Source organism: Accipiter gentilis, chromosome 11 (assembly GCF_929443795.1).
Source record: "Accipiter gentilis chromosome 11, bAccGen1.1, whole genome shotgun sequence".
Lineage (NCBI taxonomy): Eukaryota > Metazoa > Chordata > Aves > Accipitriformes > Accipitridae > Astur > Astur gentilis.
This window is the reverse complement of record NC_064890.1, coordinates 12,940,607-12,957,396: the sequence shown is the minus strand read 5'-3', so window position 1 is coordinate 12,957,396 and position 16,790 is coordinate 12,940,607. Positions and strand designations below refer to the sequence as shown.

Below are 16,790 nucleotides of genomic sequence, written 5' to 3'. Positions count from 1 at the left end.
GTAATATATAAGGCTTCAACAGTACACAGACGATACTGCAGCATGTAGGTTAAATATATTTATACACAGACCAGATTATACCAGACTAGAACAAACACATGTTTAAAAACGAGGCTTTTCTTTAAAGTCAATGACCCAAGAATCTAATTATTCACAGAAAATGCATAAAAATAAGAAATCACAGCAGAAAGGGAGGCTATTATTCCATAGCCTCCCTTCATAGGTTTCATATTTGTAGTTCCGTGTGTTATGTATATTCACCTAACAGAGCAACTGTCACGCCAATAGGCAAACTAAGCAAAAGAAGGAATTATTATCACAATTTCATATGTGGGGAACTATAGCACATAGTAACTGCATTTCTTGCCTGTGGTCACTCACATGCAGCATGTGGCCAGGTCACAAATCGAACCTTTTTTTCCTATGTTGCTGACAAATGTCTTAAATAAAACATCCTTCCTCCAAGTCTATGGTAATAGTAGTATTGCATCATCCAGTGTAATAAGTCTGACCACACACACCGCCAGTCCCCTCCATTCTTTCACCATTGTTGTTTTCCTAAATGCAAACATTAGGAAAGAAACTTCCTCATCCCCATAACTCGCCCCCCCCCCCTTTTTTTTTTTTATATTATTTCACATTATCAATGTGAACTTCTGCGATGTGGCCAGTGAAGGATGCACTTCTGGGCTGCATCCTTCAGCGGTGTAAATCAGTGCAGTGGGACAGAGTAATTTACCTGAGGTACTGTTGATCTGAGGTTATATCCCAGAGGATATCAATGGCAACCTCTTCAAATTAATAGATGATTTTTTACTTCTATGAATCAGCTTGTCATTGTTTGACTTTTTCCAGTGCTGTTTAATCAGAACATCTTCCACTATCATTTCATATTCCTGTCTGGGAAGGAAGCATACAGACTCCATTTTCCACCACAGCTCTGCTATTTTGCGAGCTCTTAAAGAAATGGAATCTGCAACTGCTTGGAAGGACATATCAAAGGAGACAGGTCTGATCATGACTGTCACTACCAAAAGTTTTTCCTGTCACATACTCTCCCCAAAGCTTTATTCTTGCAATGACAAGAAGTTAGAGCAATCTCTTCTCACATTAGTGAAGACTGGAAAGCTGCTTGCCCACATGGCAACTGCAGTTTGCCGAGAGCACTACCAAGCACGAGGTGCAGCATGACTAATTTGTTGTCTGCCTATAGCATCCCCAGTCCTAGATGTGTTTTGTGGCCTTTCTCCAGATCCCTGGGCTTGGACAGAAAGGAAGAGTATCAGATACTGCTTACCTGTGTTTAGTAACTACCACTTCTTACCATGACTATTTTTCTGTATTGTAGGACAACCTCAATGGTTAGTGCTCCTAAATAACTTCAGGAATAAGTGTAGGATATGACAACTATGCTAAGAACCCACACAACAGAAAAAGGGGAAGAAAACATGAGACAAACTTCAGTCGTGTCTTCTGAACTTGGAAAATTGTGAACCTTTCTTTTCCCCAGAACTGTCTTTTGTCATTTTTTGTTTTCCTCTGAGATGCTCAGCATATTTCTCATTTGTATTACTTTTGGTTTCCCTTCACCTGAAGTCCAGTCCTTCTGCTTGCATTAAAACAAGAACTGTGCCCAGTCTTCCTTCTCAAGAGTGTACATTTTCTTTTATTTATTTGCAATACTGTATCTTTAAAAAAAGTTTCAGTTTCTTGACCTTGTCTGTTGAAAACTATTGCTTTTCTAACTCAGCTTCAAATTAACATAACTTTTTCTTCATTTTCTTGTTTATGCATCAGTTTCATTACTGCTGTCACACAGCTCTGGGGACAGAGCTAGTTAACGGCTGCATCTCGACTGCTGCAAATACAATCGCATGTTCTGCCCTGGGATATATGCGTGTAATTCCTGTTGACAATGCAGGGAAAATCAATTTCATATGGCACTGAGAACTGCAACCACTTATGGAAGGCAGCATTTGACTCTTAGGGTTACACGGTCATTTCTAATTCGGTAGAAAGTGGCACTACATTATTAAAAATAGAGAAATATAAGGATCACAAACCCAACCAATTCATCCCATCCACAGGGGCCACAACTTCCAAGTGCAGAATTGAGCCATTATCCTCATGTCATGCGTTTCTGGACTATCCATCCTTTGATGCATACAGGGATATACACTTATATAATGTACAATTCAAATTCTTATCCAGCAAATACTGGCTTACCTGTTCTAACTACATTTGGCTTATCCTAATTTAAAACCAGTATGGATTTAGTTCTCCACTTCCTAGTTTCACAGAGAATGCTCACTCATTTACTGTAAGTGAAAGATGTCTTAGTCTGACCTGGAAGGCTGAGAAACCAGTGGTCATGCCCACTGCACTGCTAGGACCAGTGCTGTCAGTCTGAACAAAAGGCAAAGAACAGTAAAAACTCAAGGTCAAGGATGCTCTTGTAAAGGTTCTCCTGGTTTTACTGGCAGTTATACCTCTATAACTGAGGAAAAACTGCAGGTGCATTTTTAAAGGGAAAAGGTTGCCACCTATTTTTCAGATATTTTTTTTTCTCTGTATGTTACAACCTTGTCATTGGAAATAAAGGCTACATTGCCTGCAGTTGGCTTTCTCTCTATTTTTCTCCACAAGAATTTGACCAAATTGAGTGCTGTTTTTGCTGTGTTGGTATCTGTTGCAAGATTTGTAATAAGTACATGGTTAGTCTGTACTCATTAAGTGAACTTATAGGCAATGGTATACTCATTTAAATATTACTGCTGCACACTAAAGAAATCTCCCTACCAGTTGTAAAGTACAGTGTCTGGATGGCTAACCACTACTCCTAGCCTATGTACAGAGCTTCAAAAAAAAAAAAAAAAAAAAAAAAAAAAAAAAAAAAACAAGAAAAGAAAACAAGAGTGCCAAAAGCAGAAAATTTTGAATACCAGCACCCTTGAAAAGTAAGTTCATGATTAAAAAATTAGTTCGGTTAGATGAAAAAAAGAGAACGGTTGAGAACATTTTCCCACCTAAACACGAATGCTGGAGATAGAATAAGATTGCATTAAAAAAGATTCACCGCAATTATGATGAGGGGAAACCTGGGTTGCAATCTATCCAACGGTGTCCTTTTCATTCACCAGATTATGAAAACTTCTTTAGCTAACCCATATCACCCTGTCTGCATTTGTTAATTTATGTATTTTAAAATACCTACATATCAGAAGGGCTACTTTCATATGATTTTCAAAAAAATTTCAAAGAAAATATGTCACTCAGGCACTATTTTACTTCTATTTTTTCTACCACCACTATTGAAAAGAGTCTCCCACTCTATCCAAGAACATTCCTGCTCACCTAGCAATTCAGCAGCTGTCATGCCCAACACTATACTATTTTTTTAAATCTGGTTCTTACTCAGTTAAAGATGCTTAATATGTAATATGATAATGACCTAAGAATATAACCATATAAAATGACACAGAAGATGGTTAAGTCACAGCAGAAGAGAAGGGTAATATTGAGTGTTTATACAAATTGTGGTCTTCATGTTTGTTATGCTACTTTTTGAATGATAAATTTGCTTCTGCAAGTATTGTATTTCACTTGACAAATGAGAACACTTTATTATTGCCTTGATTAAAAACAAAACAAACCCCAAAACTACTCATCATGCCCATACTGCTGACAGGCAGTATGTGTTACATGTGTGTAGTTGTTGCAATATTGTTGGGTTTTCCTTCTTTTTAATCTGGATCTCCATCTTTAACATGCATGTGCTGGGGCTATAATAAGTATACTCCTATGTTAATGACCCTCCCAGACATCCTAAGAAGTGGGATTTAATCTCAAAACATATTTGTACTTGCATGTGCACTTCAGCTGTGATGTTTCTCAGCACCTTCAGACAAACCTAATTCATCTTAAATCTCACATAAATGTAATGGTTTTTATTTTCTGCATACAGGTAATAATTTTTTAATGCTTTTCTCCACCTGCCTTTCTAATCAGGGATGAATAGAACTCCTGAAATTAGGACTTCATATTTACTCATCTTCAGCTTCCAAAAGAAAAGGGAAACGCTTGAGCGCCTTTTCTTGGTAGAGCTTTTCAAAGCTCCATTCTTTAATGTAACGAAAGAAAAAACATACAGTAGCATTCACAACACCACAGCTTTCAAAGACCATCCATTCACTACCATATAAATAGCACAGTCAATTACTCAGTTTACCTTCCTCTCCTTAACATTCTGACGTCAAGCCTGCAAATTTAAAGGTGCACCTTTTTTCTGCCCTAAACAGAAGCTCCATTTTTTGTGCACCAAGAAATTATTTTATGAGGGAAGAATAATGCAACTTCAGTCAATTTTAAATGATATATTGTGTCAGCCAAGTAGATCTGTTTTGAAAGGAATGGCCCTGACAGTTGGACATGGCTTATGTTAGTCTGTTTAATTTCATGTCTACTGCAGAAATAGGTGAATAATGACAACAGCTACAAAAATGATTTGAGAGGTTTCAGAATACTTCAGATATAGATACCATTGACTTAGGCAACAACAAAAGAAAACGCATGCAAGACAATATAAACTTTCAGTGCCATGCTTGCTGCATCTAAACAGCAAAATTCCTAGTTTATGTTTCCTCTGTTGCCCTATTGCATTCTAAACCCCATGGTATTATTATATAAAGTATAATACTGTGAAATATGAGGCAGATTAAAGTCTCTCTGTTGGACATCAACTTAACCAGCCCAGAAAACTGTTTTTTTCTTTAAATTTGTGCTTTTTAAAACTGCAGAAGAAAATAATTAGTATCTAGAGCCACAGTATGAGAACTACAACTTTCAAAACACCATGCAATTTCAGAAATTAATTCAGCATTAGGCAGTTCAGTTTCTCAGCAATAACGTGGAAGACATGAACCAAGCCACAAATCTATTTACAGGAGGACTGCTTCATCTACAGTCCTCCTCTTCACACCTTATAAATGCCCTCAGCACCATTAATTCAGATAGTCTGTTGCCACTAAGAAAACACATTTGTTCATCTCCACCCTACTCACATGGCACTGTGCGGAGGTAGAGATTGTCTCTTATGATCTGCTGGAGCTCATGGTCTACTGAACCTTTCTGGAACCGTAAATTGAGGTAGTGACGAAGGTCCTTATCAACAACGCCTCCTGCCAAGGAAAAGACAAACGAAAGCATGATTTAAAAATATATTGCTTTGACGAAAGCAATGAATCACTTGTAAAGTCTCAGTGGCTCATTTTCCTTCATGTTTCTGCCACGATGGATGACAGTAGCACAAAGAGCTTTCTGGTTAATGCACGCAGTTGGTATAATATTATTTAGTATTGACAATTGTAAAGGTTAAAAACAGTTAGTGACAACTAACTGGCTAAATCTGTACAGTTCAGAATATACATACAGGATTATAGACAGAGGTGGCAAATTTTTTATGCACAAAACTGGAACATACTGTTATTATATAACTACCTACCTATAGATATCTAAATAATACATTATTAGGTATTATGTTCCCCATGACCTTGTACAAATTTCCCACCTGCTTACTAAAAAAACCCAACAAAAACCTTAGTTCAAAATGTCTCTGTAATGTTTGGTGTTTTCAGTCCAAGTGTAACCAGAATAAAATGCAGCTGTCCTTACTGATCATATAAATATGATATACTTTTTGTGTTATTTATTTCTAATAGCACTCACGTCTGAAAAAATACTATAGCAAACAAGGGTACATATTTTATTTCCACCACTGAAGAGAATCATTAGGAATACAACATCTCAGCATAACACTGCAAATGTGGAAAAAAAATTAAATTAAAAAACCCGTATTTGCCACTTTTACTATAACTCTAGGACAAAACAACTTAAAGTATTTTTAAACCACTAAGTGGTGTATCATGTTCCACTATTAAAGGCACACCTATAAATCTAATCCAACATGATTAATAAACATTTCCCAATATAATTACTCTGCATTTCTTTTAACCTGGAGTATGGATCACCTTTATAATTATGTAAAAAAGTCCATAAATAACTGCATTTCTTCCTCCTCTGAAATTCTGACATGAGAAAAACATAGAAAATCATTACTACATTGAGTTCTGGCATATATTCCCGAGATGAAAAATTGCAAGTAGATAGATCCGTAACTTGTTGCTTCATACATTCAACCTTAAAACATTTTTTCAAATGGCATTTGCTATTGAACCCTCTGCCAAAAATCTTATTGACTTGGACTATGTAAAGATTTTCCTTTAAAAAGGAACAAACAGCATTCCTACCTAATTATTTGAAAGTCACTGCAGAGCACAAATAGCTATAAATTAAAATATATTTCTCCTTACAGCTATTCCTATTTATCTGCCAATTACAAATCCATAATCTTGTTATTGCCGCTTTTTGTCAAAAACTTCAAAATCTTTTGTTCCAGGTTTATAAAAAGCTTATAAATAATTTCTCTCATCTTTAGCTGAAGGCAAAAACCCAGCAGACTTTAATAACCAAAAGAAGAAAAAAGAAAAAAAAAAAAGCCCCAGCTCATAATAAGACACAAAGAAATACCTGTGTGCCTGGTTCCCAGAAGCTGAGAACTTCCATACAGATCTCTGTTCTTCCAGCATCCCAACTGAGCCACTTAATCTAATCTACTACTTTGGCACTACTAACCCTGTTTCTAGCAATGGGTTCTGTTTGCAGAACAGACCATCCTTACTCCTCCTAATTTCTTATGAGATTTCAGAGGAGGAGAGGGCTAGAGGATGCTGCAGAGAGACTCCCTGCTCCTGATCACAATCTGCTGTCCTTTCTGATCGGCTGCAGAGAGTAAAGGTCCTGCAGCTCTTGCTCTTCTCGCTCTAATATACAGAACATGCCCAGTGATGCAGATGCTTTCTGGCAGCCTGCGAAAATGCCAGCTCGAGAACAACAGCTGTAGCCTGCCCACTGACATAAACCTGAATCATTCAACTTATGACATAAGTAAGTTTAGGAACCTACACAGATTTCTGACCCTCAAAAGTGCATTTTTTATTTACAGCCTTTTGTTTCAAGCACAGCCATTTACTCCACCATGTGTTAACGAATGCACTGAAACCTCTTAAGCACTTCATAAAAAGAGTCACCTGATATTTTTGGCAAATTGTGTATTCCAAACTGGAGTATAAAAATGTATATTTACAAGAGGAGACACCTACAGCCTTGTATTTGTTACAAACAGATTCAAAAGCAAAAGTTTGTAACAGAGATGAAACCTGCACATGTTGCAGAGGAAAAAAACTTACCGGCTTCCAAGCACAAGCGAAACATATGATTTTTTTCTTAATATCTGAATATATACTGTAACATTAGCAAAGTCTATTTTAAAGAGCAGTCAGATGAACTACAGACAGCACATGTACAACTGACAAATTTTCTTCTTCAAAAGTCATTCTTTTTTCTGAGCTAAGTGACGTTTTTAAATTCTTTGGGTATAAGCTACCTTTTTTTTATCTGGTATAATAATGAATTTTACATCCTGGAAAGCGTAAAAAATAACATAGTTTGAGAGTCCTGAAGAGCAGATGCAATATTTTTAATTCAGCCTTCTGAATGTCATGCTTTTCTCCCCTAAAAAGCTTTGTTGTTTTACCTGACGCTTGTCAAAAGCATACTTGACTGACTCCAGATGTGTTTTCCAGGTATTTATAATAGCCGAGTTTTGAGCAGCTGACTGTTTTAAAGTACAAGCAGAACAAAATCTTGAGTGTGCTAGTATAGGGCCATAAGACTTTTTGCAAGAAACTATAGTGATTTGCAAGTATGTAAACCAGCCTTGATTTAGCAGCAGTGAATGAGATCTTGTGTTACAGACCATATAAATCAAGAATAACACAAGTAATAGTAACAGGACTCCAAAAGGCTGAAATAAGAGACAGAAAGTATTATCGACTGGTGTACTTTGGAGGGAAAAAAAGAAACTTAGTGATATTGCCAATAAGTTCATAGAAAAAGAAGCAGAGAGAAACTGGTTTTCCAGGCAGTAACAATACTCCACTATTCGGTGGTCCCATCCAACCAAGTTAGACAAGCGACTGACTTGGTTTCTATAAAATTCAACTTTATTTGCTCTTTTCGCAGAACACTGAAAACCACTGAGATGTTGAAAAATTCCTGACATGAACCTAACGCCCTGGTTTTCTATTATTCCCAGCCAGCCCACAGTGGAGGACCTTGCAACGACGCTGAGGGACCGCCGGTGCCTGCTGCACCGTACCACTAAGCCCACTGCAGCTGCACAGCGGCTCACGAGGAGCAGCTCAGAGAGAAGGAGCTCACGAAGGCCACGTCCTGCTCACCCTGCATGGCAGCAAAGGAAGAGCCCTCGAGCCTTAGAGGTATTATACAGCACAAGCTTTAGAAACCCAACGCAGAGACCATAATTTGAAACGTTCTCTGGCCACTGCCACCGGAGGAGGCTGACAACCACGCGATGGAGCATGCACTGGCTTGCAGTCATGCAGGGCTTTTTTTTTTTTTTTTCTCTTTTTTTCTGGCTTGAGGCCTATACTCTGTTTCAGTTTCATTTCACTCCAATGAATCCCGTTGCTTTGCTAGCTGGGAAATACAGGACATGAATTAAATACTTCCAGTAATGACCTCTTGCATAATGGATGACTAGTTTAGGTACAGCTACCAATCATGATGGCAAACTCGTAACCATGACTGAATTTGATTCCAGAGATTATAAAATTAGATACACTTGGATGAACTAAAAAATGCTCTGTTTGCATGTTATACTTCTGAATCTAATGAGCAAAGTGTATCTTTTTACAGTGTTTTAATGTATTTCTGTCAAGTTTCCTTCCCTTTATAATATCTAGTAGCAAAGTCCAATCAGAAAAGAAATACAATAAAGAACACACATACAAAAGGGTATTGAATAGTTTGTAGTTCATTAAAAGATTGAAAACTGAAGACGATAATTGCCATTTCTAAGAAAATGACAAGGATAAAGGTTTATAATTTTCTCTAGCCCTAAATATTGTTAACTGGTTTTTTGTAACTTCCTATTTGGTAACCCACTGATGCTGCAGCTGGAAAACTCTTGTATTTTATTTTTCAGTGAAGGACTACTTGTAAACATGAACATCCCTCTTGTTGTTCCCACAGTGTTAGCTCTAAATAATTTATTTCTTACCCTTAACACAATTTTTATGGTTATAACTTCTCAACAAACTTTTTTGAGTATTCACCCATTAGTATTTTCTCATCTTGTATCATAATCTTTCAGTGAATTGACTTCCCAAAAACTGGTGCAGCAAATTACTTGGTTTTTTACAGTATAATCAATTGCATCTCAGCTAAGAATAATTTGCCTTAGATATTTTATTTGCTGGGATTAAAATTTAAATTATTTCAGTTTCTCTGGGTTCTATAAATACTCCTGCTTAGAAATATCTATGAGCAAGCAAGACTCTTACATCTAGACTTGCATCTGTACATGACCTGTGTCTGAGGAAAATAAAGGAAATATCTTAGGACCTGTACCCTGTGAAAGCAGACAAGCTCATAAACTTTTAGTAATAAACTATCATCTGCCCTCTTTTACTACCCTACTTGCATCAATCTGTGTCTCCTCTTATTTTGAATAAGCTCCCACTTCTGACTGCCAAATGCCTTGGCTGAACAGGCTTTCACCAGCTTCAGTAGGACTATTCTACTGGAGAGTCTCACCCCCAAACAACTGAAAAGTTGTTAAACATAAAAAAATATTAACTGTCACATCCCCTCTTCTCTCAAAGTTTCTCTCCCCAAATGGTCGTCTCAGGAGAAGAGCACCACACTTTTTTTTCCACAAGTCCGGTGATATTTTATTGTAATAAATTTCAAAAAAATATCTTTAAGAAAGAATTCATTAAAAAGGAATTGATGATTACCATTACTCATATGACTTGCTAGTGTTTGTAGTACAAACAATATTTTTAAAACAAATTAAGTATGTCTTATCTTAGTATGTGATTAATAAAGATGTCATGCATTTAACATTTCTGAACCAGTATGAGATGATTTGCTTTAATAGTTTCTTTAACTGGCAAAGGTAATCAAAAAAAATCACTTTTAAGAGAGAATATGAAAATTCCAAGTAATACCAAAACTCTCAGTTGGATTTTATAAGGATTTGTTATTAAAATATAGCCTGCAGCTAAACCTATTATTTAAGGGAAGTTATTCTCAACAAACCTATCTGGTGCTCAGAGGAGTATAAAGATGACTGTTGGCATTTCACTAATCATATATTGGACATACTCAACCCTGGAAGTTCCTTCAGGTTTCCATGTAAAATACGTAATCACTGTAACAGTAGTCTGAAAACAGTACAACAAAACTTTAGTAAATTATAAGAAGCATGCATTACATTCCAGTCATCAGCTGAAGATGACACATTTTATTTTTAAAGCCTTTCTATCCCTAGATTAAACTCTGTGGGTTGTCTTTGAACTTCTGCCTGCCTTCTACCACTACCCTCAGCCAAGTCTGCCATCAGACTTATCTGCAAAGTCTTAACCGATTAGGTTGAGCTATCAGCACTGTGGAACATGTGGTAAGATAAAGTGTGACGGAGAATCGACAGGGAATTATGCAAGAAAATCAGACTCCTCGGGAAGAAAATTAATTTCTTTCGTACTTGGGACTACTCCAGTATATTCTATTTCATGATCCTTTACTGGAGATCTAAACAAATTTCAAGAGTAAAGGCTTTGGAAAAATGTACATCTTGGAGTTCTTATATGTGCCCCATATGATGAGAAATATCCTAAGATTTAGTTTATTGATGGGGAAATGGCCTTCTCTTTTATAGCCTACTATTCTGTAGTCTTTCTTTTCTCTTTGTGTGTGGATTATATCACTAACCTTTTTTCTTATTTATCTTTTGTATTATATATCATATACATGTATATTGTATTATCACACACTGACACTTCCATCCTTAGATATATCCTTTGATTTCTCCCTCCTAGCATTTTAAATTCAAAGTTTTAAAATACAGGAGTATAGGGCTTACAAGATAAATTGCATAGGGATGGGACTATATACAAACTATATACTGTATTAAAACCCAACAAAATCTAGCCGCACAATGAGTAACTTTCTCCACGATGAGCACTCATATTTGGATGTATGTCTGCGCACAAATATGTAATTCCCCAATCTCTGTGGGTGATACGTTTCACCTCCTCTCCTCAGACCAGGAGACAGGCTGAGGTTTGCACACTCTGATCTTCACAAAGGAGAAAGTTCCCACTTTCTCTGTTGCTGGGAATGGAGGAATCCTCACTGCCTAAGGACAGCCTGGGTTCAATTCACCACTGTGTTACACCTGCCCCTGTGGTACCTTCTGCTGTGTGAGAAAGGACTAGATCTACAGGACTCCCTGCAGCAGCAACAAGATGAAACCAGCCACACCGGAGGTAAACTGATCCTTGGAATACTGTGAAAGCATCCCATGCCCTAGATTCATTTCCTTAGTTTTGTGGCTAACCTTAAGCCTCTCTTTGAAATATGAGACCCAAGCGTGCACTGCGCCTGCCGCAAGTAAAAATGTGGTTTGTAATGATACGGGGAGACTGTGTCAGCAGGAGAGTCAGCCGAGCCAAACACATCTGCATTTTGAACCTTATCTCAGATTACTGAATTTCAGCTCTTATTACACTAGCAGATCTCCAGTCCTCGTGGCTACAGAACAGCCTTCCGTTGTGTCGCTAGTTGCAGCATGTTCCAGAGCCTGCTGCAGCATGCAGCATTGACTGTGAGACAGGCACTCCCAATTTAACCTCAAAACCCTGCCATTTAACTTGTACACCCGTTTTGTAGCTTTGCTATTTAGAGGTACTTTGTTTTGCTCTCTTCGGTTAATTGACCACCCAGCACAGTTCTTGACTGGAATTTCTGTGAAAAACCATGATTTAACTGGTTGGTAAAAAAAAAGTCAAGCCGTACTTCATGTAACAGAGAGGAACAGTTTGGGGCACTTTGCTTTCGGAATACTTAGGTTTTATTCAGTGTTCTAGTTAGGAGGTGCATAAACAAAGTAAAAATGATGCTCAAATATTGCTGCTGCTTCTCTGCAAAGCCTGTCTGGAAATGAACTGCCTTTTACTCTAGTTTTGAAATTCACTACAGCTAATTATGAAACAGCTGTTTGTAGGTGCCTCCAGTATATCATTGATTTGACTGATAACTTACACATAAACATTAATGATTGCTACTGAGATATTTAAAAGACTGTGATTGTTCCTACAAGACTTACTACATGGGAAATAATTACCTTTACAGATGTTTCTGACAAACACTGAATTGTAAGGGATTATACATTTACTTACAAAGTGAGGGTGTCAAAAATGACACTCAGCCTGCGCAGTCACATAGAGCCCAGCAATATCTGCAAGGATAGGCTTCTCCTCTAGAAATCGGAACATATTTACAGAAGTCTTACTTCAAATACTACCTGGCATTCAGATGCTCCTACTCAGAAATCTCCTTTTATTTGGTCAAAGGGTACCACAACAGAGCTTAATACTTGTTAAGGCCAATGTTTGTTATGTGACCTAATTCCCAGATACAGCTTCCAAAGAAGATGGTAGAAAGGTCCCAACTGACTTCAACAAGAACAGTTAGAAAAAGGAAATAAAACATCTTATTGGTATTCTTCTAAAGAGAAAACCTCTTTGAAAATTGATGGCACATAAAGATGAAAACTCATAGAATAAGTTTAACCTGAGATCGACTGTAGCATACTAAAAACATTTGAACGGAACTAATAAGGCTGGTTTTAGCTTCAGAAAAACATTTATTTTGTTATTAGGGCTGGATATATTGCCAGGAAACTGTTTTGAATTCTAGGAAAATCACCATTAGCCACGAATGTCCAATAGAGACGTTAAAAAGGGGGGTGGGTGGTCATAAAGATGTAAGAATTTTATTTATTAATCAAACTACAGCAGAATATTTTTTTATGTATACACTTGGGAAACCCCCCCCCCCATGCTTCCTTCTGTGTGCCGCCTACTGACATGCTCATTAGAAAAAAACACACCTACAAATTGACTTCTCTCAAAAAGCTCGAATGAAGCGTTAAGCTCTGATACATAATAATGGTTATAATGTGGGGCTCATTCATTCTGGCTGGGTGCAAATTATGCCTCACTGCATCAGTTTAATTCTCTGTGCTGTAAGGGTGAGTCACTTAACACTGAAACCCTGCAACCTCTCTTGGGGTCACCTGGTGGAGCAGCAACTTTAACACCCTGCAAGAAGGGCATGTTCAGACAGTATTCCTCAGGAACCAACCACACACATCTTACTTGTACCCAGAGCCACTCCTGCTCTCCACATCCAGAGCCTCTACAGTCCTCTCTGTGCTCCCCTCTGGGCTGCCTGCTCCTAAAAGCCTGTGCTGGGAGCTACATAGATAGATTGCTGGTCTTCAGGAAGAATCTGTTACAAGTTTTATTATTCATGCAAAAGAAGAACTTACAAGAATATGTTCAAAATTGTCTTACTGTGGACAAATATTCTCCTGTCCTTGCTTTGCAATGGGTAAAGTCAACTCCTCTTAAAAGTAGACTGCAATCACTCCTCACCTTTAATGGAAAAGTTACTGTTCTGTTTAATACTCTTTTTCTATGAATACAGCAATATGACTGTTCATCTACTAGGGACACAAATGTTCTTTTTCTCTAATGCTCTTTTATCTTCTTTGTGGAAGACAACTGTGATGGAAGTTTGAGGTTTGACATGTATTTGAATAAAATATGAGAGACTGGATTGGAATAGTGGCATACTTTTACCAGACTTGATTTGAAAGGTATTTTACTTAAATCATAGCTGCACTTTTTTAATTGCTTGAGATAGAGACTTATTTTCCTTATTTCTGGAAATAATATTGCCATATTAATAGGCTGTGAATTGTGTGCTGACATTTTGTAAAAAGAGAAAGATTAATCTGGATAAAAACATCCCACTACACACAATTTATGAGGGAAGCAAGCTCACAGAGGCTACCATTGTATGACTTCTAATAATAGTTACAAAATATGATTTAGAGTGGTATCTGTATCATGGGAGCCAAGTTTTTTAAAGTCTTTGCAGTATCTCAGTCTGAACCCATAATGTACCGTGAAAAATCACTACCATAATAAATTACTTCCTGGCTTTCTAATAGCTTGTTGCATAAATAGCAGAACACATTTTGCAGACTTTACACTTGTGAAACTTATCAGGTGCAAGCTCAACTTGCAACAGATAAACTCAACTTTGAAAGCAGAGTTCACAACTTTACTGCTAATCTCCAAGATTGAATTGCATACATCTTATCAAATGCATATCTTTCACCCCAAAACCTATTTTTCTGAATCAAATGTCATGGCATTTCTATCAAGTCGAAGCAAGAGTAAAACACTGAGACAAAATAAAATGGGAGGTGCTTTACAGCTAGTTTTCAGTAATGGGAAATTAAGACAACACAAAACATGCAAATAAGCCTAAGGTCAAGAAGGTGTCCTCCATCCTTATACACCACTCAATACTCAGCACCATTAAGTGACATGGTCCTCTCTGTTTCATTTCTGTGTGATGTTCCTTTCAGCTTGAAGTCCACAGTGATACCATCTTGCAGCTATCACACGAGTTAACCAGGGTTGTGCCCAGTCAGTAACTGAACAGCAAATTTCTCAGCACATGAAACCAAAATGAAAGCCGTGCTGGAAACTGAGCAAGTGACACTTCTTTCTAAGCCAAGCGCGGGCGAGTGCCTCAGCATGTTGAGGCCACAGGACCAGTGGAGGCACTATTTAGTCCTTGTAGGATAGTGTTAAAGAGGTGATACATGATAAATGCCAAGAATCCTGTATTTCAGTCAAGAGAGAAGAGCTGATGAAATCTGTGGAGTGTGTGGGATTCTCTGGAACGAAAGCTGCAGTACTAATTAAACAGGTCGTTATTAGGCTTAAAACAAATCAGTCAAGAATTAACTAGACTAGCAGTGGACATAATATTTAGAGCTTTACAAGAAGGCTGCACTGTTAATCCCATTGAAAGTGTAGCAGACATATTTCTAAGGCTACATATTATTCAGGTTTTCATTTTGCTTGGAAGTAAGGCCTTTAACCAAAATGTCTTCTTTCCCTGCCTGGGGTGGGGTCCATTCTCTCTAAGGCATCCAAGATGGTTAAATATTATATAGGTGACTGTCATTAAAAAGAATTCTGATAAAATGTATGTAAAACGTTGGAAATAGTACACAATTGCACTATAAAACTGATTTTTATAAAAGCTAGATACAGCTAGAAAAATCTATAGCAAAATAAGCATTTACTATTTAAAATGACTGCATAAGAAGGGATAAGTAATCCTATTTTGTTTCCTGAAGACATCTAAAACGTCATCATTCTTTTTTTGTGCAGTCTTATAAAACAATTAATAATCTTACAAGAATAATTAATAATTAATACTAAGAATTAAAAGACCGGCATAAAGAATAAATTTTAGTTTGGGAAAGAAAAGTGAAGGTACAAATAAGCCAAGGGGTTTGCTTGGTTTTGACATAAAGTTGAAAAAAGTACTAATTTGTCAGTGAGGCATCTTTTATTGTGACAAACTTATTAGATATTGTAGCACAACAGCATGACAGATAGTATCTGTTACCTTAATACAAACCCATTCAAAGTATTTTCTCACACCATCCATCACTCTAGGCAAGCTTTGAAGATGTACAGTAAAAGTACAATCAAAGCAGTGTAAATTTTGGTAAAACATTGGGTCATAATTCAATATGAAAAATTAAAATGAAGTCGTTGAGGCCTCAATAGCCCTTCTGCATCATCATGCATCGGGTTTGCTACAGAACGTCTCTAGAACAACTTTAACATTTTGCCCTATGTATGCGTTAATTAAATCCAGCAATATTTGTCATAAAATCACTCAGCTACAGGTACCAGGACATTTCAGATCAGAGGAACTATTGCTCTGTGTCAAGCTCTGGGCCGCTATGCTTAGTAGTCCGTCTCTGGCAAGCATTTTGCCAAGGCAAAGGAAGAACCAAAGTGCCCATCAGAGCCTGGGTGCTCTGGCTGCTGCAATGTGGCAGGGCAGGCATCCTCTCTAAATCTGCCTCTGAATCACCCTCACTGAGGATACAATTCCTACAGTCCCTCTTTTTTCGACATATAAAAAGGAAACTCTTCCTACATATTTCAGAAAGAAGCTAGCAGGATCAAATTCAAAAAACCAAATAACTCAACACCAAATACAACAGAGAGATCTGTAGATAACCAAGAAAATTTTTTCCCATGTACTTACTGCTGACAGTGTTTTCTATGCAGTGACAATACCGTTCTCCACTTCTAGGCAGGGACACAGACTGCATGAACTCATGTCTCTCTATCAGTCAACAACAGCAGATCCCCAGCACGCAAAGACAAGGTAGTTTCAAATTAGCTTGTTCTCAAAAAGCTACAAAAATAGGTTTGATTTTTTAAATCAAAAAATGAAAGTCTTTGTAATGTCACTCAATAAGCACTTTCAAATAAATTACTGTATGTTGCTAAGCCCGGCCAATAAAGCAATGTCTTTAGGCAATCAAAGGTACCTTTTGTGTAGTATGGTACTTTAGCATGAAAGACAGCACTTGGTCTTGGAGCACTGAAACAGCTGCTCAGTGCACGAATAAGCTGTTATATTCTGGGACAGTCTCAGTTGGTTAGCTGAGTCCCCTTGTGTTGATTTAATTA

At 37.3% G+C, this 16,790-nt stretch overlaps 1 protein-coding gene across 10 annotated transcripts in view; it reads right to left on the bottom strand.

Annotated features, from left to right (window-relative positions):
• MAGI2 (membrane associated guanylate kinase, WW and PDZ domain containing 2) overlaps nucleotides 1–16,790 on the bottom strand; it is a 763,702-nt gene that overhangs the window by 521,913 nt on the left and 224,999 nt on the right. For all 10 annotated transcript variants that reach the window (XM_049814030.1, XM_049814031.1, XM_049814020.1 and 7 more), the window contains exon 2: nucleotides 5,061–5,177. In XM_049814030.1, the coding sequence (XP_049669987.1) occupies nucleotides 5,061–5,177 (117 nt within the window). The remainder of the gene's footprint in view (nucleotides 1–5,060; nucleotides 5,178–16,790) is intronic.